General features: G+C 48.3%; 1 protein-coding gene across 6 annotated transcripts in view; it reads left to right on the top strand.

The window, feature by feature from the left end:
- DYM (dymeclin) overlaps positions 1–20,430 on the top strand; it is a 317,249-nt gene extending 296,819 nt beyond the window's left edge. For all 6 annotated transcript variants that reach the window (XM_072952333.1, XM_072952335.1, XM_072952338.1 and 3 more), the window contains one exon: positions 20,027–20,430. In XM_072952333.1, the coding sequence (XP_072808434.1) occupies positions 20,027–20,176 (150 nt within the window). In that variant the 3' untranslated portion in view covers positions 20,177–20,430. The remainder of the gene's footprint in view (positions 1–20,026) is intronic.
- The last annotated feature ends 4,038 nt before the right edge of the window (positions 20,431–24,468 follow it).

Here is a 24,468-nt window from a genome sequence, read left to right as displayed (position 1 = left end):
CCTATCAAAACTCACCTCTTTCTCTAGGATATAGAAATTAGCACCTCCTCAGCAGAGCCTTTCCCACCACTTTGTTAGCCCAGCTATTGGTGCCCTGCACACTTCGAACTGTCATTGTGTCATGACTGTCCCCTAGACAGGAAGCTCCTCTGGGTCAGGGACTGCCCTGAACTGCACTCAGCTTCTCGGCTTTGTGATACAGCATCTTTCATTCACGTATTTCTTTAGTTCTGTCTGTACATTCATTTACTTACAAACTGCACCTTCAGTACAACCTGCACCCTAAAGCTTCTAATAGTTAAGAGGGGAGTTCTTTAGGCATAGATGAGGACCACGGTGCTTTTTGTCTTTTGTGGATAATCAGAATCTTGTGTTTCCGCCATCTTTCTAACGTGAGTTCTTTTACAGACCTGTGTGCAGTCCTGCAGAGTATATAATAATCTTAGTGGGAGGGTTCCCTGGAAGTATGTTGTGTTTTTTCTTAACTTACTGAATATGTGCTTGTTCTCTCATCTTTGTTTCTTTGTCCTAAAATAAGTGTGCTTTCATGGAAGTTCCAGTTAGTAGGGGTCTGGTTCAATCTAGAATTTGCCACACTGGGGAAAGAGGAAATGAGAGATGAATAAAAACTGATGAAGGCAGAATATTCCAGATACAGAAAGCGCCTACTTGGGAATTTTGTTGCCTTCTACCCTTCGATAAAGCAGGTTACCTTAGTGGCTTTCCAGTTTTACTCTGATCTCCTCCTTCCTACCCCCACTCCATTCCCATCTGTGATTTGCAGAAGTGAAAAGGAAATGCAGTGGGGAGGAATCCTGGGAATGAAGTTTGCATGCACATTTCTGAAAGGGAGCAAGTTGTCCTAAACTTTGTATAGAGGATGACCCCCGCACTGGAATCAGTTTTTCTAAGCTGGAACCCTTAACCCTAATGTGTCCCAAGGACTCCTGTTTTCTTTCCACATAATTCAAGGGCAGAGTTGGGGGCAAACAGCATAACCATCCATGTGTGTTCTGTGCATGGGAACCAGGGTGGGTCCTATGGAGCATCTTAAGTCCAGTCCAGTTTAACTCTCGTCTCTGGAAACTTCAGGGCTTGCTGTTTTTCCCCAAACATGTGGGAGGCGGTTTCCTGGCTCACACTTAACGGCAGGAGGATTGACCATCAGTCACTGTGCATCTGCAGGCCTTGGAGATGTTAGAGTCAGGGTCTGGGGACTGCCCAGGGCGTTTGTGCACAGGTCCTGAACCTGAGCTGGACATGTGTGGGAAAGTCGGTCGTTGACAGCCCGTCTGTAGCTGTTCCTAAGCCGTTGTTACTGCTGTCTACTATTCACAGGCTGACGATCAAAGATTGAAATGGGCAAAGTGAAGGAAAATATCTCCCTTGAGAAATAGGTCCTAGGACTTTCTCCCAGGCTCCGTTTTTCCCTTTTCTCATTTTCGAAGATAGAGGCCAGAGAACCAGAATTGTGATAACCCTTTCAGACAGCGTGCTTAATCTGTGAGGCTGGCGGGACCGGGGGCTTGTGTGAGCAGCTCCTGCTGACCTAAATATAAAGACTTCGTGAAGTCAGCTGCACGGAGCCCCTTCCCAGGGGCAACCGGGCTCCAAGAAACCGTATCGCAGAGATAAAGACTCATTAGAGTGGAGCCAGACAGAGGATGGAACAGGATTTTTTTGTCTGCGCCTTTGTTTCTAGTGAAAAACAAAAGTAACAAAGGTCATCGGACACAACGCATGACCATCCACAGAGGAGTCTCTTGGATTTATTTCTGGAGCTGTCGCTTCTGAGCCCTCATTTCCCTCTCTGGGGAGGGGCATTGTCCCCCTTCTCTGTTCCCCCCGTCACACACACACCCCGCCGTCGTCTCTCAGGTTCAGGTGCACATTCAGTCACCTGGATCCCTGCTCGAGTCCTGGGACCTGAGTCACTGCCCTCCTCAATCCAGATGGATCACGTCGCTTCCCACGTACCCTCCACAGCCCCATTCACTCCCGTCACTGCTCTGCTCACATACATCAGTGCCGCCTCTTCACAGACTGGAGTCTCCAGCAGGCTCAGTAAAGGGCCATAAACCTGCCTGTAAGCTTTGTTTCACGTCACTCCCCCTTTTACTCCCCACTTTCCAGACAGCCTGACACTGGCTAGTCCTTGGGCACCTTGTGCTTTTCTGCCTCCGTGCCTTTTCTTCTGTTACCCCCGCTGCCCTGAATGCCCTCCCCCCCCTTCGCATGCCCGACTTCCACCCATAGTTTACTGACCCCCCAGGTGCCCCTCTTCCTTGAAGCCTTTCTTGATGCCCCCATTTAAAGTAATTTCTCCCTTCCCTGGACTCCTATAAATGATGCTAATTTGTATACTTCACGTAATACTTACCACTTCTACCTTGTCTTACAGTGATTTTTAATAGATGTTTTATCTTCATGCCTAGGTTATAAACCCCTTGGTGCAGAGTCTGTCCCCTTTGGTATCTTCTGTGACAGTGGTTTTCACTGGGAAGCCAATGGGATGTTTTTAGGCCAGAGAACCATGATCAGATGTCATCATCGCTCGTGCACCCCTCGCTACCCAGGAGTTCCTCCGAGAGGTCGATGTATGGGAGCATTCCAACGTTTTCTTGTTTGGCCAAGTTTCTGAATAATTCCTTCTGCCTAGAATACTTTCCTACCTCTGCCCCCTCCTTGAGCGAGAGTCTGTGTCTCTCACTCGAAGCCACCGTAGCCCCTGGCAGGGGAAGGGTGGAGGGGGCTACATTCCTCGCTCAGCAAAGCTGCCTTCAAAACATGTATATCCGGTAGTGAGTGAAAACCATATACAAACCCGTATCCAGTCCAGACTCCTTGTGGGAAATGTGCAGACAGATGCCTGTGGGTAGGGGGTGGGGCGGCAGGCAGGCACCAAGCACCAGAGGGGACCATGAAGAACTTTCGGGAAGAGGCGAAGCATTTGAGCCAGCTCTGTAGGAAATGATAATGTGGTAGGAAGGACATCTTGGCCACAAAGAGCGAGCTCAGAGTTGGAGACAGCATGGAGGCGGGAATTGCCTGGAGTGTGCAGAGGACCTTCGGGAGTTCACTTTGGCAGAGGCTGATGGTTTGTGTAAAGGAGAGGAAGCAGATGAAGCTCAGAGGTCACTTGGACCCATTTGTGCACATCCTAAAATCCATCTACATCAGAACTGGCCATTAGTACATTGTGTCTTCTAACAATAGGTTACATTGGAGAATTGCTGTTTAGTGACTCTTTTTTCCATTGGCATTCATCTTAACTCTCCAGGTAATTGTTAAGATCACTTAAGGGCAAAGACCATATTTCATATTTTTTGTTAAATACTTTTATGATACAAAGGGTCACTCTATAACTTAATTTGGGGTTATCTTAAAAGTAGAGCAAAAAGTTCTTACCTGTTCGATACTATATAGGTTAACATCCAGGGATAAAATTATAGGATTGGCACCAAAATAATTCAGAGGAGGGAGGTCTGAGGTGGCCGAAACAAGAATGACCATGAGTTGATGACTTGTGACGGGTTGATGGGGACACTGTTCTCTCCACTTCTGTGTATGGGGTCATCACTAATAAAATGTTGGGGGAGGTTTTGGGCCTTCGGTGGTACTGAGTAAATCTTCAGCTTGACTCCCAGCCCCGCACCCTCCCTGCAGCGCTGTGTGGCAGCCACCTGTGCCTCACATTGCATTGCTGCAGCCCTGACCACCAGAACAGTCAGGAAGACGGCCAAGAGTCCGCCATTTGGTCAGGCTCTCAATATAGTCACAACACATGAGGCAGACCCATTAGCCAGATGGCAAAGAAGACCATTAATTTGTATCTGCCATTGTATTAAAATGCCATATTTGTTAAATCATCAGTGGTTATAATTAAAATGTAAATATTAATACAAAGAAAGGAAGGATGCATGGGTGAACAGGTCACCTCACAGGAGAGATTCAATCAGAGGTTTTATCTTAACATCCTTCTCCATCAGAAAGTGTTTTGTACGTTCACTAGGATGGAGAAACGGTGGAAGCTGCATCAACAGTGTAAATCACTCTGGCAGTAAGCACAGCATTCTCTCTTCCTTCACGTGCTGCTTTTGAAAGTAAAGCAGTATTTTAAAAGCCCCAGAACCCAGATGTCATCCCTTTCATGCTGAGCATACAGTAGTTCTATAGGAATATTCAAATACTGAAACATAATATATTGATTATTTAAATTTAGAAGTTCCCTTAGAAATACCCTTTAAATGTTTCTGAGTATCCTCAAGGTAAATTCCAATTTTAGTTAATGTTCATGCTTGCAGTGTATAACAAACTGAATTATCCATGCTTAGTCCCTGAAAGTAAATTAAGAGATAAGCAATGCATGTTTCTTGATTGAAATATGTAAATTTAGAATAATTAGGCCTGTGTTATAAAACTTAAGACTCCTTCCTCTTCAACCACTGTCGTGGTTTGGAAATGACTATAAATCTTCAAATGCTCCACGTACACGTTTTACTTGTCTTCTAGGGCATCGATTTGAAAAATACAGAAATGAATGTATGTTTGGTGGAGACCAAAATGGAGAAGGGAGGCGTCCCTCTGTTCCCAATTCTCCTTTGGCCGTGGCCTCTGTCACAGGGCAGGAGATGGGCTCTTTTAGGGCCCTTCTGCGGCAATGCCTCTGTGGACAAGGCAGGGGTTGGCCCAGCAGCCTGCCTGGCCCTTGGTCCCCCAGCCCCATGTGAGTCACTTACACATCACAGCCAGCCTTCAGCATCAGTTCCCCACCACGGGCCGAGCGGGCCTCATCGGCAGTAATGGTTTACAGATGAGGTAACCAAGTGTCAAAGGGGTGACGTTATTTGTCCAAATTTATTAGTGTCAGAGCCAAGTCTAAAATTCAGATGTCTTGGATTTTCCCTCCATGATGCCATTCAGAGCCTAGATGGGAGAGATGCATGTTAGTCTCAGAAGTTTATGCTTCCTTATCATAGTGTTTATTTCCATTGCATGATAATCGGTAAGGATGACCATGGCCGTGATCAGCTTTAAGTACCAACTGCCGGCCTTTTACAACCTCCAGTCTGTCTAAGCTGGGGGATTAAATGGGACGGGAGTCCAAAAGCCCTGCCTGGCCCAGCCTCGGCTTTCAGACTGTGAGTGACACAGGCACGGGGGCTCCTAAGGCCCCGACTGGCTCCCCAGTTGACGTTTGCCATTGCACCTCCTCTGCCCATCTCCGCAGCATACAGAGCCACTGCCGCGGAGGAAATAGAAACCGCCATGACTCCCAGCTCCTTGCCTGGCTTTTTCTGACCACCGTTCCACAGGTCTGGCCCTGCCTGCCCCAGGACGTGACCCGTGTCAGCGGAAGCCCCGGGGCTCCGGGGGCTGCCCTCTTCAGAGCGTGAAGATTCACTCTTTCCTGGGCTTCTAGTCTGGTTGGTTGGTACCACTGCTTCGCCACCTCTGAACATCTTTTTTTTTTCAACCTGCCTGCAGTGCTATTGCTTATTCATAAAGTTGTGAAATGTTCCCTTCATAAGAAAATTATGGGAAAAAATTGCTATCACGTGGATTTATACCAGTGCAGTTCAATTTCTAACCTGTCCTGAAGCCAATACTCCATTTTAGGTATGGTGAGCCAGTTTTTAAACTTCTAGCACAGTGAGAAATGAAACATAAAACCTGTGTTCTCGCACAGGAAAGGGTGAGAGCAGGATTCAAGAATGGCAAAGAATAGGCTTTTGTCAATGGAAGATTTGATCTTTGTTTCAGCTTCCAGATATTAACATCTGCACATTCATTACCTCTACGTGAATATCTTCCTCGGTGGTGTGCGATCTGAGATCCAGGTCACACTTGGCTTGTAATCACATCACCTGTCCCTTGTTTACTAGCCTCTCTCTGTTGGTTCTGGAAAGCAGATTGAAGTATTCTTCTCTTCTGCTATAATATTGACGATAAAAATACTCTCTCTTTAGTGGGCTGTTTACTTGCTCCGTTTTGCTCTGTGGCACTTGAATAAAGAAGGACCCTGAGCCTGCTGTGTGGCTGTCAAGTCTCTCTGAATTGCCTTGACGGTCCTGCCCCCCTTCAGGGAAGTGGGCACAGAGAGTGATAGCTGAAGACCAAGAATGGCACTGGAATGACTTGGGAAGCTCTGGAGTCTTCTTCAGCTTTCTTCCTCCCTCCCTCCCCACTTCTCATTTTCCCTGTGGGGCTGGGAGTCCCTCTCCGCTCCATACAGGACCAGCACAGTCACTGGCAGGCCCTGGGGGCCTCTGTTACCTAGTGGCTCGTTACTGCACACGTGGGCCCTCCCGGGGTATTTCTTGGACCCCTAGAGGGACACAGCCCTTCTTCCAGCCTTTCCGTTCTTTGGTTCATCATAATCTTTGCCTTCCCTTTCTCGCTGCAGGGAGACCTTTGTCCAAGAAAGGGAATTAAAATTATTTCCCTAAAGCACACGAACAATTTGCCTGTTTAGCCACTCTGCACTTGGGGTGACTGTGCCTCTAGAGCTACTAAGAAGAGGGGCCACGAGGATCCTGCACCATCCATTTAGAGCTTCAAGCCAAAAACCGTGTCACAGCTGTGGGTTAGAAAGAGCTCTTGACACTTTGTATTCTGAATCTGTCTCCCATTAACATCGCTGAAGACAGACAGCAGTAACAAAAGTAATTAGTTATTTGTGTAATGATTGCATACTAGTGGAACTGGGAAGTTCCTAGCAAAATTTACACTTACTAGATTCTCATAAAGCACTGTTTTTTGGTAAACTCCCCCCCCCCTTTTTTTCTTTCTAATTACCTTCACTTTGCTTTCAGGCTCCACGCAGATGGTTCCCAGCCTCTGTCTGTGTCTCAGGGCCAGCCTAGCCAACGGCCCCGAATACTTACCTCTCGTTAGATCCCTGCCACCTTTTAGCCTCGACTCCTGAAATTAATCGTTGTTACTGTAGGCCTAATTCCCCCATGTGCCAGCTGAGGGAGCTGTCTGGATGGTGTCCGGGTCCCTGCAGCCCCACTGTGCTGAGCAGCCTTTGCCTTTCTGCGGTCTACACACTTCCCGGTTCCTGAGAGCCTTGACTCCCACACCCAGCTCCTTCTCCAAGCTTGAAATTCTTTTTACCCCAGGTCATTCCTTCCCTTCTGCCTTCCTGAATCACAGAACATTTGGGGCCCAAGAATTTGCATTCCTAGCAAGTACCTGCTGGGGTGAGAATGATGCTTGTCTGTGGATCTCGTTTCTCTGTTAGCACCACCACCTCTACCACCCAGTCATTTAAGTAAACTTCACTGCCTCTCTTAGCTTCTTCACAGCTCTCTCCCTGGTGCCTGAAGAAGCCAGGGAAGATAACGTACAATCAGACTCTAAGCCCAGCCCACCTTTAGCACCTCTGCTCCCGCTGCCTACCCTGCTGTTCCTCTGCCTGCTCCCTGGCCCCCTGACCCCTGAACACACTCTCCATTCCTGCCTTGCTCGTCCCTGCCTGAAGTGACCTTGTCGCCCCTTCTCTGTCCTCGCAGCCTGGGTCCTACTGCCTCCATGGAGACTGTCCAGACATGACAGGTGTATCAATCTTGCCAGAAACTTCTCAGTAGTTCACTCTCCGTATCACTCTTCTTGGTGTTGAACAGCGAGGTTGATATTTAAATGCTTACTTTGTACATCTGTATTTTGTCTCCTTATGAGATTTTGAGCTCCTTGAGAGTCTGAGCTTTGCTTTATACCTGCTGTACCTGAGTGTTTTCCACATGATCGATGGATTGGTTGATTAGATGGAGTGAGAAGAGGGGCGAAGTCTGGTGAATGTGGGAGCGTGGTATCCTTCACGCAGTATAGTACCTAAAGGAAATATGGACTTTGGTCCTTTCATGTACTTGTGTACATTTTGAAATTTCTAAATCTGAAACTTTCAAAATCAAAACTTTTAGAAGTTTAAATCTCAACCACTTTTTTAATCTATAAAATAAAATGTATCCTGTATTCTGTAGACGAGATATTCTACACAGATCATTTGGTTAGTTCTTGTGTGATTATAACATAGCAGGTGTAAATTCTAAATTATATATATCTGTGATGGTCCAAATTAGAGGGAGGGACATTATACCATGCAATTATTTTAGCTTTATATTTTAATATATAGTAGGGTAGGTTTTCCTTCATTATTTTTATTTTTTCGGTCATAGTTTTCAAATCACATAACTCTACTATTGCTAGTGTTTCTCATTTTACCCCCTGCCTTTCAGTGACCTGCCCCACCACCCTCTTTGCTGTTTTTGCTTCTTCCTATTCATGTTTTCCCTGAGGAAAATTAGACAAACTGCTTTGATTAGTTCTTTCTGATGCATTCATTGCTTATCTCCTGTCTTTTGAGGTTTTCAACCAATTGAGTGTTTCACAATTGATAGCTGCTTTACAAATAGAACTACAGTAAGATAATATCTTACAATGTGAGCGTAACCGCAAATCAAGTGTTTGATTCATTTAATAATATGTTTACTGACTTCAGGGGAATAAAAGCACAACAATTTATCAATTGCTTTTTTTTTTTTTTACTTTTGGAAAGTGTCAACTGCCTTCCCGAAGAGATCGAGCCTCAGTCTGAAGGAGTTTGGGCTGAGATAATGAATAGGTCCCCAACATTAGGACAACTTCTTAAAAAAGTAAATTTAAATACTAGTCACTCAATGTGAATTGTTGTTAACTTGGTGGACCTTTTGTGATTTCATTTGTACATTTTTGTACCTTCTTTTTAAAATTAGGAGTGAGGGGTGTTCTGTCTCTTCTAGTGCTGATGTGCCTGTGGTTCCAGGATTTCTTAGTGTCAAAGTTCAGGAAAATGATGGATTTTTCTAGCTGACCTAGACCTGTTTCATTGAAGCTGGGGGACCCCATCTTCTAGCTAGCTGTGCCTCATAGTTACATAACCATCCTTGAGTGGACCACATCTAAGGTGGGCTCACTTCACAACAGATTTCTACTTTCCAGCAAACAGTGTTGCTAGGAATCTTTTGAAGTGTTCTGCCTCTGTTCCCTCTCCTCTAAATTTCCTCGTTCCCTTTGTTAGTCGTCATGGCTGTGAAGAAGGGAACAAACCTTATTATGTGCTTTTACTTCATTGATCACACATGTTGGAATAACCGTGGGCCAGGGCAGTTGCATTTGACAGGAAGTCACAGTCTGGTCGCCACTCATGGGTCATGCTTGTGTCACTGGCAGACAGAGCTACAGGAGTCAGTAGGACTGAACTAGAGGTTCTAAAATGCTTTCCAAGTAGACTAAAGAAAACACCATTGGTTTAGCAACCACAAAGCTTTTCATATAACACTTGGAATAGGGTGTTTCCATAAGAGGAAGAAAAAATTCTATATAGTGGGTGTGGGGGGCTATTGATTATCAGAGCCTAGTTTTAACTTCTTGCTAAGGAGTAATTAAGGCATGACTTTTCTAAGAATGGGTCATGCCCCTTGAAGGCTTGAAAACCTGAGACATTTGCTTATAACTTAAATCCTGAGAATGTCCAAAGAAGATATTCTTAAGGAATTGAAGACAACTTCTTATCTCCACGTTTGTCTTAGTTGGAATTCTCTTTCCAGATAGCTTTCTCCAAATCTGTAGCTCCCACTCCCACTTAATTCACATATGAATCTGAAAAACAATTAAATATTATCACAGACACAGCATTTAGGGCTCAACTGTTACATTTTGAGGCCGTATCTTCCCCCTTTTCCTTGAACCCTATCGCAGTCTTCACAAGAGTGAAAAGTAAAGGGCTGATTAAAAATGGAACTTGTCTCAGTTCACACATCATGCAAAATTCATGACTAGTGCATGTTAATGAGCTCATTTTATTTTCCATAGTTAGATATATATTGAAATACAAAATGTGACCATGACCATCTGTATCAGCATCATCCATTGTCTACTGTGCAGTTTTCCTAGGTAAGCCAGCATCCGACAGTGGTGGGATCCTGGAGAGCAAGAAGAGGCAACTTGAGAAGTGAATTAATCTATTAGATTTGATGCGTCCCCCCACCCCCAAATCTCAGGAAGTCAGTTCGTCGTCTCCTCAAAGTGACATGGGCTTAATTTGGCTCATTTTGTCACAAATAAATTTGAGCGTTTATTCCACTAACTCACCTAGGGTGCGGGACTCAATTTTCCCAAATGTTTTCCCCCCTGTAACTCTGAGTTTTTCTACAAACAGCAATTTTTACCTCTTTGCTTATTTATTCCTTTATTAATTTACTCAGCAAATATCTCTTAAACCCCTGGCAATATTCTAAGTACTGGAGGACACATCAGTGTGAAAAAAACAAAAACAAAAATCCCAGCCCTCAAGGAGTTTATATTCTACTTAGAATTTTATTTCATAGCAATGCATTTATCTTTCTGGGATCTCCCTCTGTTGGCCAGAGAGCTGGGTTCTCTCCAAAATAACAACACCCGGCAGGAGGGGCAAGCCGTTCCAAAGGTCATCTGCGGCTCCCCCTCTGGGTCGCTTTCAGCACAAGAAGTTCTGCCAGTGAGTTCTCTACTTTTGCCCTTCATCTCCCACCGTGGAATCAAAACGTTCTCCTCCTCCCAGCCGTCCGAATGGGAAGTGACTTGCCTTCGAAGCAGAGGCTTTGACTCAGTGATGCAGTTCAGTCTTCTTGAGGCGTACACACACTTGGCAACTTCAACTCCCATCTCAGAGCTAATGACTTTTAAATTATAAATATCTATCCCCAACCTACCTATTGTCTCAACTCTAAGCTCACCAAAGGAACAGACTTGTCCTGGCCCTCAAGGCCCCCCTAGCTGTCTCCACCCCCTGTCTTTCCATCGGTGCCCCCAGCTGCCAGCCTTCAAGCCTCTGCCCCGGCCCCACAGGCCTTGCCCACAGGTGAGCCATTGGCCTCACTGTTTGCTCACAAGGGTCTCTCCGCAGGCAGTGCCTGGCCCCGGTCCTGCCCCTACAGGTCAGAACCCACCTGTCAAGGCCTTTTTCAAACTTCCCCTGCAGCAGGAGAGCCTGTCCTCACTTCCTTCTCCTCCGGGCTGCCCCACCAGCCTTCAGAAAAGAGAAATTTTCAACTAAAGACATCCTCCTTTCCACGACCCACCTTAACCTGGATCTGTGAGGGGAGGGTCTGACATTTGCTCAGACTTCAGTCTCAAGTGGGCTTCAGATTTTGGCTGGTGATGTGGCAGTGAGATTGTAGAGAGCTCATCACGAGCGTGGGTTCTACCTTGTATCCGTCTGTATTTCCTCAGAGGTTCTTTTGCCACCAGTCACAGAAGCCATTGGTGTCACTTGTAATACTCAGAGATGGCAAAACAGTGTCCTCAGCGAGAGGTGGGTCACCTGGCCTGAGCTTTCAGGACAGGCGCCTGCTCACCTGTAGCCCTCTCTTTGGTGGGAGCTTGCTTCCCAGAGAGCCAGCCCAGAGGTCCCGCCACCCAGCCGGCCATCGTGCTCTTAGACGCGTGAGGTGCTGTGACTGTCCCCTGAGCCACCTCATGGTGGGCGTCTTCATTTTAGCTTTGGATTTCTTAATTTGTAACTTTTAATAATTGGCCTTTTATCATTTTCCTTATTTTGAATTTAGTTTTTCATCAATTTTGAAATAAATTTGCATAAAATAGAACTGTTTCACCTTCCGTGTTGCTGTAATTCACGGACCAATGCCTGTTTCCTTTTTGTCAGTTAAGTAATAATCTTTGATACCTTGGTAGTGCAGTCTATGAAACGTGGAATGTAGTTCAGGCTCAGGCTCGTTCAGACCCCAGTTTAGCTGAACTGATTGTAGAGATGCTTCTGGAGTTGGCTGTCGAGCCCACCTGGCATCTCACCCCCCCACCACCCGGTGGAGCCAGGCGCCCCTTCCCGAACACTGGTCTTCATCCTGTGTCCCGCTCCCTCTCTTCCTAGTCCGCCTCTAAATCATCCCTCCTGTTAGAGGGGCAGCGGTTGTTCCCCTTTCTTGCCTCTACAGCCTCAGTGTAGCACAATGCCTCGTGTATAGTTGGTGCTTCCTCAGCGTTTAATTGAAGGACCCAGCATGACACAGTGAGGCTGCATGACGGAAAGAATGGAGGGAAACTGGATAATCATCTCCAAATTCACCCCTGGGTAAAAGAGTTGCATGTAAATGCCTCCCTTGCTATCTTATGACAGGATCTTGAAACCAGTTGACTTTTCATCTGTACAGAACCTACCCTCCGCGGTGTGCGCTGCCAGCAGTAACCCACCTCGCCCATCCCGCCCCACACCAGTTCCCGTGGCCTCACTACCCACCATCACCATCACTTGTCTATCCAGAGGCTTGATATGGCCTTTGAAAGAATTGTTTTTTAATGTGCCGTCGAGCTATTTGATTGTAAATTGCACTGAACTTCCTGGAGCCCTGCAGGTGCTTGCTAGAGTTTCTGATGCTATCTGCATAATTTTCAGGTGGAAGGGGAAGCTCCACTGAACTCTTGTGGTGATAAACTTATTGCAGTCGAGCCTGCATCTGTTCGCTGAGCTTCCTGTGGGTTTTCACCAGATCACATCGCTGACAGCAGAGACGCTCTTTAAAGCTTTTGGTCTGCTTCTTATACGCGAGTCTCAGCCACCAAATCAGACCTTTGCTTTGTCTCTGGGCTGGGCGTCTGGATGTCCCACTGCGGTGGGTTGATTCACTGGAGCTGATAAAAACATTCCGGCCAAACTCGAGAGTCTAGCATTACCTCTGGCTCCAAAAATCAAAACAACAAGATTGTTGTAAGTAGCTTTGGATTGAGACCAAGCTCCAAGCCTGTGAGATGGGCTTTCCCTCGTTGTTGCGCTGAGTCACAAGACTCAGAAAGAGAGGAGCAAAAGCCAGAACCTGCGGTGACCAGCAGCCCGCCCTCTGCCAGCCCCTTCCAGAGGAGTTCTTGCCGTAACTGTCATGTCAAAGTGCGTGTCCCCCCAGAGCCCCTCCTCCGCTTTCCCAGAGTGTTAGTGGCCCTCAAGCACATCCATCCAGCAGTCACTGATGGAGCCTGAGAAGGCGAGAGAGGAGACACGGTGGGGAGGAGAGGACAGCGTCAGAGCCGGGAAGGCCCCGGCGGCCTGGGCCCTGCTGGCCGAGTCAGGGGTGAAGATGCTCTGCAGTGAGGACACTGGACTTCCGTGAGCCGTCACAGGATGGCATCACCCTTCTCCACAGCTTTGACAAGAACACAAGGGAGAGTGACTTTTTCTAGGTGGTGGGTCTGACGTTCAGACTGTGACATTTTTTAGACTGAATCTTGACAAAATGTGTCCCCAGGGTCATTAGTGCTAAATAAAACCTTTCGTCTTTCTTTTCCTTAGCTCTTGGACTTCTGAGACGTGTTAGAGGAGCACATGTTTTTAAGAATGTCCGTATCAATCTCAGCTCATGTTGGCGCACTCTCTGGCTCAGTAGGCAGGTAGACTTGGGAGAGGGGTCAAGTTCAAGGCAGCTTGGACACAGCTAGCTCTGCAGAGGCTGCATTCACATTGTCAGGTTGACTGAAGAGTGTTTGCTAAACTCTTTTATGATTTATGCCTAATATTCACCCTTTTAAAATGTACCCAGTACACTGTCTTAAAAAACAGCTCACTGCAGGAAAGACACAGCCCCTCGCTTTGTGCTTGGTTAACGTTAGCTTTGTTGGAGCCTGTCCTGGAGACCATGCGCTTGCTCTTCTTGCTATTTATGCTTTATCCTCCTTGCTGAACCTTTTAAATGTTGATGAAAAGTTCCAAGCAAATAGCCCAGGAAGTGATACCTCGCAGCTGACTTGTTCCCCCGAGGAGGAAGGGGCAGGTACTGGGGATGGAGGGGCCCGTGGGTGCGCTGTCTGCGGTGTTCGGGTCTGGCTGGCAGTGGGAGCACGTCCGTGTCACTCTGTCTGTACTTGCTGTCTTGGTTGTCCCGTGTCCAGCAGCGCACACTCCGTGGAAGGGTCCGGGCCTTCACTCGTCAGCACAGACGTGGCCGCGCCTGGGACCTCAGCCCACTTGGCCACGAGCTCGCAGGCCACGGCAGCTCAGCCCAGCCTCATGTTTGTCTTGGGTTTTAAGCAGTTGTGGGAATCTTAGCCTTTAATACCATCTGCTGTCAGCATACCAGACCGCTCAGAAGCCTTCAGCTTTTTACCCTCTCGCCTGAGCTACCACCAGGTGAAGCCTGGCTGAGCAGAAACCAGCACGTGCTTGACTCAGGGTGGCCGCTGAACCTGACTCGTTTAGCCTGTTCTCCAGGTCCACCCAGCAGAGCCTGGGAGGCATGCAGTGAGGACAAGCGTGTAGACCTGACAGGCTGGGGTCATCTCAGAAAACCACACCCAGTAGAATGGGAAGGAGCTCAGAGGTCCTTCATTTTACACCAAGTGGGAGAACTGAGTCCTGGAGAGATGCTGTGACTTGCCCCAACCTGCCCAGCGTGTCAGTGGCTGAACCCAGACAGCCAAGGCCCCCTGACCTCTAGCCGGGGGCCACCTGGACTCCAGGGATGGAAGTCAGCTCCATCGCTTCCCATGAGGGCACTTAGGCACAAGGGAGAAGTGACTTAGTGGCTGGGGGACATGGAAGTGGTGTCTGAGGCTCACTGTCGTTACTGGAAAGACATGGAAACCGAGCACCCACATCAGATACAGACACTGTAAAGAAGCGCACGGCCAGACACCTCCCGACTGACTCTGCGGAGGCCAGGTGGACAGGTACAGTTTCGTTCCGCCCCGTCTCCACCACTTACTAGCTCTGTCCTCTTTGGCATATCATTTAGCCTTTTGAATCTTGGTTTTCTTATCCATCCAATAGAGTTAATAAGACTGATGTCACAGGATTATGTGCGGATTTGAAGTCAGGCGCTCATTCATTTAACTCATTCAACAGCATGTCCCAAGTGTCAGTAGTTTGCCAGGTGCTCGCAAGGCCCCTGCCCTCTAGGGGCCTGTATTCTGGGGAGACAGATGGTGCCCAAGTGAGCTAGCACATGCACAAGATAAGCCCCAATTGCTGTGAGGGGGATCACCCAGTGAGCTGAGAGCTGCCACTTTGGTTTTGTTACAGGTGGTCATGGATGAGGTGGGAAGTACCTGACACTAGGGCGCTCTGAGTGTGTGTCACTTCCCCTGAGCGCCCAGCCGGGTGGCGTCCTCACTCCTGGGTCACGTCAGCTGCCACAGCACCATGCAGCTCGGAGGTCAGATGCCACAGCCCTGGCTTCTTTTTGGATGTTGTTGAACATGCCCCATAATCCTCCAGGGAGGCTGTGAAGCTAATGTCAGATATGTCTTAGAGGTGACCCTTCTGTTCACTTTACTGTAGCCATAACCTCACCCGAGGGCCTGTCCCCGCCTGCAGTCGGCCTGGATAGCTGCCTCCCAGGACTGTGTGCAGATCTGCAGTTAATGCATTTGCTCGTTGAGCTCACTGTTCAATGAATGATGACTCGGAGACAGACAGAAGGCAATTCTTCGGAACCTGCCTTCTCTCAGTGACATAACTTTTTTCTTTAAAAATGTTAATGAAGATGAGTTTGTCGCTTTTAAGCCATTTGTCAGCCCTTGTTTCTGGGTTTTCACATGGGGAGGCCCAGATTCTCTATGTTTCTGTGATTAATACCAGAGTCAGGAAACAGGGTTGTCAAGTGAGAGTGTCCAGTCGGGTGGAGTAAGAGAAATGGGCTTAGGACCAGGCCAGGGATGGTACTTCGGTCTTTAGACTTGGTTGCTGAAAGTTCTAAAGTAAGACCACGCCTTCCATTTGCGTATCACTGTAATGTCAGTGCTAACAGCCAGCGTTTACCGAGTGCTTATTCTGTGTTAGGCACCAGAGAAAGTAAAAGTATAAAAGTTGACATGCAGCTCATCGCATGTGATTGTCACAACCCTGTGAAGTAGAATGGTTAAATTCACAATCTCAGAGTGGAGTAAACTCTGTCCTTTAAGAGCCTGAGCCTGAGTGAGGGTAGGAGACTTGTCCCAAGTCACCCAAGTGACAAGGACTAGACTGTCAGCTCCTAAACACTGGGACTGTGTGCGTCTGTAGTTTTGGTACCGTGCTTGCTGCACACAGACCCTCGGTAAGCACTTGATGCATGAATGGATGGGAAAGGTTTGGACTGCAACTCAGATCGTCCACCTGCCTGTCAGGTGCTTTTTCTAGTTACTTCAAAGATTAAATGAGTAGCTGGGTGTCAGGTGTTTGAACACGCCTGCCACATGATCGGTAATTGATTATGTTAGCTATGAACATTAGCCGTAATCTCTGAATTCATTGCGTTTTTATGGAGAACTTCTATAGAAATAATCATTGATCCACCAGAGAAACTTCACAATGAAAATATTTGTCTGCTCTTGCTGGGTAAAATTTATACCATTTTATACTATTTTCACGTACTGTTATATATTATATCTGGATATTCTTGCCACTCTGGGTGTCACCCTACATTGAGATTTTTGTTAACTACATTTACTCCAGATTGAGATGGATTATTGTTTTGAGGTAAACTGGCGCCAAAGTGAAAAGGAGGTATTTTCAGCTGTTTCTACCAGGTGGTGGGAAGGCTCGTCATGGGGGTGCCCCGGGCTTCTCCTGGTGGCCCTTTCCTAGCTCTGCCTGTGTACGATCTAAAGGCTGTCTTTGACTCATTACTTTCCTGACTGGAGAGCCATCAGAACTTCCCCCAAAACCAAGAGGGCAGTTAGTGCCAGCACATGAACGTAGTGTCACCCCCCTGAGCGGCTCTTGCCTGAGTTCCTTTAATTCAATTGGAAGGGATTCTTGGGAAAGCACTCTGCTTGTCTTATTTCCCATGCCGCCCTCCCTGGAGATCCGGAGAGCGGCCTCACATCCTGTCCCAAGGCCATCCTTCGTAGGAAAACCCCGAAACCTGTCACTGGGTGGAGAAAAGGCTTCACATCTTTTAGGCACTTTTATGTCTGACAACAAGGAGTGCATCTTACTGGTGACATTGCCACTTAGAAATGTAGGGTGTTATTATTCCAGCTGAAGGCGGCAAAGAGGGGGCCGGGGGGCCTTTTCAAACACCCCCTCTGCACCCCTGGCCCCCTCACTTCTCTCCAGGACAGAATGAGAGGTTTTCTCAAGTTAAGGCCATTCCAAGAACTGGGACTTTCATCCTCATTATTAGGGGGCAAATTTCTTTTCTTCTTTAAACACAGCCCCCCATCCTTTCTTGGTTATTGATATCACTGTAGGTTTGGTCATTTCTCTAAAGACCAGTAGTGGCCAGACTCTGTGTCACATGGTGAAGGGACACAGAACTAACCCCGAAGGGCTCCATGGAGCCGAGGAGAACTGAATTTCAGGACAAAGCACTCGGGTGGCTGGGACTGCGGTGTCGCCTTTCAAACTGACTCTCCTGCCCGGTCTGACCAGGCTCCACCCCCGACTCCACCCCCCAGGCTGTGTGAGCGAGCTGCTTAGCTCTCCAGGCCCTCTTCACCTTCCGGATGTTGTGCTGACTGACCACCCTGTGCCTGGGGAGCTTCCAGACCCACCTGGTGCTCGGGGAGTGCTCGGTTGGCGGCAGCTGCTTGCTGCGTCCTCTTACTACAAACGCAGATTTTTCATGGAGAAGAAGATCACTGTGTTGCTACCTATAAGACACGTGATCCTGTGACAAAGACTTACTCCACCTCCAGCAGCCCTGTCCCCATACCCAAGGACCCCACGCCAGGCCGGGGCAGCGCAGGGCTTGTGAGGAAGCCCATCCGGGATGCCGGGGGCTCCGGGCCCGCAGAGAGCACCCCGCTGCTGAGTGGTTGTGGTGCGCCCGGAGGACGTGGGCCCAGGGCGGGAGGGACCCAAGGGGCCCAGTGAGTGGATGACAAGGGAGTGGAAAGCTCGGGGACCTGGTTGCATTTCAGTTCGATCATTAAGTGCTGGATGTGGTACCATGTCCCCGAGCTGATCTAACTCTGTCAGCCAGACTGACCCCATGAGCCCCTGGGAGGAGTCACTCCCCGCGCTGTAATCAGCATTGCCGTTGGCCCACACTGAGACTTCCAGCCTACCCTGACGGTGAAGAGCTGACTCGAAACACTGATAGTCTGAGAAGGCTTGGGTTTTCATTAAAACAGAGTAGTTTTACAAAGTATAAGGTGTATAGAGCATGAGGGAGGACCCAGGGGTAGATAGTGCTCGAGCTGGGGCCACTTGTAAAACCCACTTGTGTATATTCTGTAATTGCCTACGCCCTGGAAGCCGTGGAATGGAGTTGGTTTCATGAAAAAGCCATAGCAAGCAGGGACTGTGCTGTCTCTGGTATGTTGAAGTCACATTCATGATCAGGGGACCTTCCTTTGGATGGATTCCTGCCTACCCACTTTTTCAAGATGTAGCTCAAAACTCATCTTGCCACGAAGCATTTCCTGCTTAACTCTTCCCCTCTGTCCTCATTCTGGAACTCTGAGGATCCAGCACTAAGATGTTTAGTCTTAATCACTGCAAATGATGGTTTTCAAAATCTGTAACTGTGTGTGTGTGTGTGTGTGTGTGTGTGTGTGTGTGTGTGTGTGTGTGTGTGTGTGTGTGTGTGTGTGTGTGTGTGTGTGTGTGTGTGTGTGTGTGTGTGTGTGTTTCTCCCCTGCCCCTCCCCACCCTCCTTTCTGTTTAATATCTTTTAAATCTACCCAGCTAGTGTCATTTTTGTTCAGGCCACATGCCCCTCACCTGGACCAGGCCCTGTCCCTGCCAGGTGCCCGGGATTTATCCCCCCGTGATCAGAGCGGTCCCTGCACAGAGCCACTCTCATCAGCCCCCCTTCTGAGGCCCTTAAACGGCTTCTGGAACCTTAGCTCAGAGGCCAGCAGTCTTCATATGGCTCCCGCAGCTCCTGTCCTCCTGTCTGGGCCCTGCCGAGCAGGGCTCACTCTTCCTCTGCCCCTCCCCTTCCGTCTGTGCTGTCCCCCCTCCACCGGCTCCCCCTCCACCACCCGCAGGCCTCTGAGCCTCTTGTCCTTCCCTTCCTACTACTCTCTTATTGTTTTGCTGCTGCTGCTGCTTCCGTTTGTCTCTGTGAACGCACCTTCAGTGAGGACAGGAACAGGGTGCGGCTGCTCACCCTGTATCCCGAGGCTCTGGCGCCCACCGGGCGCAGAGGAGCAGACGCTCAACCAGCATGATGAATGAATGACTCATGTAAGAGGAACTGAATACAGCAGTGGACGTGAAGCCTTTACCCGTGTGCCTGGGACATGGTTGGTCCTTACATGGTTGACTGCTTCATTGATTCAGTCATCAAATCATCTCTGCAGATACAGCAGCAAACACGCTGGATAAAAATCTGCCCCTGTGAGCCATGCGTTCTGTGTGTGCGTTGCTCCCTTTCTCCCCTTCCGCCACACCCTCCTCTTCTGTCACTGTTGCCCCCTTCTCCCCGCCCCACCTGGGACACAGGTCACCAAACCACAGCCACTCGGGCCGGAGTCGCCTCGGCCAGGGAAGCAGCCCGGAGGCTTTCCGTAGACCCCAGCAGCAACTCAGGCTCTCGGAAGGAGACTCACATCCTCCGCCCTGGCTGGAATAAATAGGTCAGGAGTGAAATTAGAAAAATCCAAACCCTGAATCCTGGTGGAAGCTGCGATGAGAGTGCTACTGCCAGGACCTCAAAGCTGCACGTGTCCTCAGTCCTCCGTCAGGGCCGCAGAGAGCAACCCGGTCACCTGGAAGCGTCTGTAGGGCCAGACCCAAGCTTCCCCCGAGCTCAGCGGGGAGTCACCGCCCCCCCCCCGCCACAGGGCCCAAGTGGGCCGTTTCCCGTCTGATGTTTCTCATCCCGCATCGCCCCCTGTTCGTCCCTGCTCCTCGCGGCCGGCTACCGTCCGCTGCCCTCGTCCTTCCTGCAGGAGAGCACGCGTGCTCCGGAGTCATCTGGAAGCTGGGTCTTCTGGCCCCAGGGCTCGCAGGCCCTGTGACCAGTCAGGGGAGGTGGGCTCCAGGTGCACCACACACCACTTCAGAACCACACCTGCTTCTGCTTGGGACTGTGAGATTTATCCAATCACTTTGTTTTTGTTACAGAAATTTCCAGAACTGAAATTCAAATATGTGGAAGAGGAGCAGCCTGAGGAGTTTTTTATCCCCTATGTCTGGTCCCTGGTGTACAACTCAGCCGTGGGCCTGTACTGGAACCCGCAGGACATCCAGCTGTTCACGATGGATTCCGACTGAGGGCTGGACGCCATCTCCCGCCCTCACCCCCTCCAGCCAAGCAGCCTTCCTAGTTATTTGCTTTCTGGGAAACAGAGGTAGACAGATTCCCTGGTGCATCTTCTATTAAAGAAGATCACACAGGCATGTTTCCCTTGCACAGTTGGGTTTGGAAAATTGGTGCCAGTTGGCAATAGATCACTTAGTTTAGATGATAGTGCAAAATGGGGGAGGGGGGTACACAACAATAATAAATGTAAAAACCTGCTCTTTCACATGCAATTTTATTTCTGAACCAAAAATCTAGAGCTTTTCCAGGAACCTGATGCCTTAGGCATATAACACTTGACCAGTACATTCTTTCTTTCTTTTTTTTTTTTTTTTGTACATTCAAGATTTCTGTTTTGGTCTAGTGTATGTGTGTGTGTGCGTGTTTCTTTCAACACTGAGAAATATCAGTCTGAAAAGATGACAGGACAGGAGTTAGTAAGGAAATGAAGTCGTGTGTGTGTGATTGCCTTTCAGAGGGCCTGTGATATAAGGCCGGGCGGTTAGATATAAGCCTTTAGATCCTCTGCATCTTCCCCTCAAAGAAAGAAATGGTTCCTTCTCATGAAGCCCAGATTAACTTTTCTGTGGATTTGGCCTCTGAGCTGTAGCTGAATTAAATTGGAGTCTAGCACAAATTAAGTTAATCCACTCTGTATTAATCATTGGGAAAAGAAAAGCTTCATTTTGAAAGCAGTCTTTTTTCTTCAACCAGACTAATAGGAGAAAAAGGAGACCAATTTGATTAATACAGTATTCCACATGAGATGAAAAACATGTTTTTCCCTTCGTTTCTGACTTTGTTTAAACTCTTTGGGGCCTTTGGGATCCACAGTTTGGTCCCTGAGCTGGAGGGAGGGGCTTCTCTGAGGGAAACGGCCGCCTGGGTCACCCTGAGCAGAGCAGTGAGCACCGAGGGCAGAGGCGGATGGGCCTTTCCGGTCAGGCACTGGGTCCACGGCCTCTTCATGGCCTAGTTTCATTCTCAAAGACACAAAAACTCTCTGCTTTTCTGCATAGAAAGCACATGGTCCCAGACAAGGCTGAGCACCTGTTTCAACCTGCTGCTGTCAAATCTATATCAAGAGCCAGCTTCTCCCTTGTCCCCATGTCCCTGGGCTGGAGCCTGAGTCATTTTGGTCCATCATTGTCTTCTCAGGGCGGAAGAGGCACCATCTTCTCTCACACTGAGCTCTGGAGAAGGCTACAAACACTCCCACGGGTCAGTACACATCTGTGTGGTTTCCACCCATGGATAGCCTGGCTGCTCTGTCCTTCCAGCAGCTTTTGAGGTCGGCCAGGAGATTTCATTATCGTCAGGACAGGGACTGAGACCAAAGCTCCCTGAGGTTGGCTGACTTACAAAGGGCCATCTCTAGTGGGTGGACCCAGGAGGCACATGCAGCCTGCCTGCCGCCACCTCAGGCCTTCGTTCCATTCAGGCCTCTGACGTGTCTACACAAACCGCTGCCTCAGACCAGCAGATGAGGCATGTGAACGGCTTCTGTTAGTCTGGCTTGGAGGAGAGGCAGTTTGAAGGTGGAAGGAGCAGTCCTCTCAGTCAGAGGGGGGAAATGATGTGCTTACCGTTTCAGGTGGCAATCATTTTTATTTCTTATGTGGGGAAATGACAGTAGCTTTAATTTGTTTCCAAAGTATTTTGATTTGCTTCCTTTCCTTTAAATCAAAACAAAATTTTTAAAGGGTCACATGGAGCAGCCAAGCCTCTGGTAAGGACCACGGGGCTATCTTAGGAGACTGAGGGCCGGGCAGGGCTGCGGGACAATCACTGGGCTGCAGGACTGTCAGATCCTGTGACCAGGGGAGAGACAGTCCCCCAGAACTCAGTCATAGAGGGCAAACCACCAAGTAAGCCCAGATTAAGGGCCTCCCACAGTCTCTTCTCCAGGCCACCAGGCCCATTCTCCAGTGGTCTCTTCCTCCACGTCCCGCCCCTTTATTTAACCACTCAGCAGACGTGCTCGCTGGTCTAACAGCTCGGCTGGGGCTCCAGCCTCAGAGGCAGCGTGTGAGTCCACACTTCCAGACACCGCTGCATCACTGCCTCGGCTCTGCAAGTCCTCCAGGAGTCTCTTCTTTATTTTTGTGAAAGATTCATTACCTGACAATAAATTTAAATGATAAACTTGAATTACACTTGCATTAATTTACTTAGGAATGTTTTTGCTTTCCACAAAGTAAAAATGTGTAGAACGAGGTAATACAGGACCATCATGTGTTTGAATGTAAATTAACACCTGGTTTTACCCAAGATACGAAGTTATTATTGTAGTGTGTGATCATACCAACAAAGTGTTCTTCCACAGTATTTATTTTTAAAAGAACACATCCCTTTCAGTGGCACCTTCCCTACCAAGAGTTCAAGGCACTGTGCAAAAAAGATGCAAAATTATAACTGTGGTTTCCACAGTCACCCACTGAGGCTGATGTTACAGGATCTGTGAACAACAGCCTTGCAAGGTCAGCATCACAGGCTGGCCACCATTCAGCAGTGCACATGGCAGTGGGGATATGGAGCAGCTCAAGGACAAAGACAGGAAGGAAAGAAAAGAAAGTCCCTGAGAGTGAAGCACGGAAAGTACGCTACGCGCACAGTGTTCTCCCCTGGAAGGAAATTGCAGGAGCTGGAGAAGAGGAAGACGGAGAGGGAAGGATGTAGGACCAGCATCAGAACACTCAGCACCTTCTTCCTCCAGCTTGTTTAGGTCCAACCAAGAGGAGCGTCAGTACGGGAGTGCTTGTAGGCCGTAAGTTTCTTAATTTATCATTCTTAAGGCAACGTACTGTCTTAAGTTCTGGGGAGCTGGGGTTTTGCATTCGGCGTTAAAGCTTTCTGTATAACTGAGTCTGCTTTCCGGAGCCATAAATTAACAGAGTTGTGGTACTTGCTGATACGTTATAGGCTTAAGTTTGCAAGGTCAACCCTTTGGGTCTCTTAATTCCCTCCAGGCACCGTGCCTGCAGTTTCAGTAGCTGCCGCTTGATATTAGGGACTGATCCTTGGGCGCACTGATGCCAAATTCAGGGCTACTCCAATGTCCTACATTGTCTCCAGGAGTCAAGGAGGTTAGTTTCTATTCTCTGGTGAATATGAAATTCTCTATGAATATGAAAAGCTGAGGAATGGATGATAGCGCAATCCACAGCAAATAATGCATTCTTATTTTTTAAGAACTCAAAGCATAAAATTTCACCTTATTAGGGTATATCCACCCAAGGCAATGGAGATTCATCAAGAGCTCCCGACCCCATCTTGGTCAGGTCATGTGTGGCAGCCCCTACTGTCCTGACTTCACAAAGCTGTCAAAAGTGCCAGCTACTCAGACACAGCCTCTGGAGCTGGCGGCAGCCCCCTCCAGAAGACAAGCTGCCCTTGGTTTGGATTACCTAGTCCTCCATTACCGTCAGCAGACAATCCTTCATCGATACTGTGGCCCAGCTTCTCAACCACCTCAGCCCCTAAACACGGACTGAGGTGAAACCAGATTGCTGGTGCCCCCAGGTGCTTAGTTAGCAAACGTGCATTTTCCCTGGAGGAAGTGAGCTGCTCTGGGCTGATTGTATCCCTCAGATTTCACATATTGAGCCCAAAGCCCCGATGTGATGGTGTTAGGGGGTTGGGCCTTTGGGAGGTGATTAGGCTGAGATGAAGTCATGAGGGTGGAGCCCCCGTGATGGGATTAGTGCCCTTAGAAGAAGAGACATGAGAGAAATCTCTCTTTCAGCCATGTGGAGACACAGCAAGAAGACCACTGTCTGTAAGCCAGGAAGGGAGCCCTCACCAGGGATGGACTCATCCAGCGCCTTAATATTGGACTTCCCAGCCTCCAGAACTGAGGAATAACTGTATCTTGATTAAGCCACCCAGTCTATGGTATTTCATTATAGCAGCCCAAGCTGACTTAAGACAGGAGCATAACCCAAGGCCTCAAATTATTTCTGTTACAATCAGAAATATCCAGGTATATGAGAAGCCCAAACAATGTAAGTTACATGAATGAAGCCATCAGAGGGAAAAAAATACCCTCACTCTCTCCAGATGTCCCAGTCACAGAACTTGAAACACCTATGCTTTGTGTGTTTAAAACAGAGAAGAGAAAAAGCGTGCCTCAGAATTTCAGAGAATTAGAGACAATAAAAAGGGACCACAAATGGAGATTCTAGAACTGAAAAATATAACAAGAATTCAGAATTCAATGGATGGGGGGAGGATATAGCTCAGTGGTAGAGTACTTGCCTAGCAT

This window comes from Vicugna pacos, chromosome 30 (assembly GCF_048564905.1).
Source record: "Vicugna pacos chromosome 30, VicPac4, whole genome shotgun sequence".
In the NCBI taxonomy this organism is placed as follows: domain Eukaryota; kingdom Metazoa; phylum Chordata; class Mammalia; order Artiodactyla; family Camelidae; genus Vicugna; species Vicugna pacos.
This window is presented reverse-complemented; position numbering and strand designations above follow the sequence as displayed.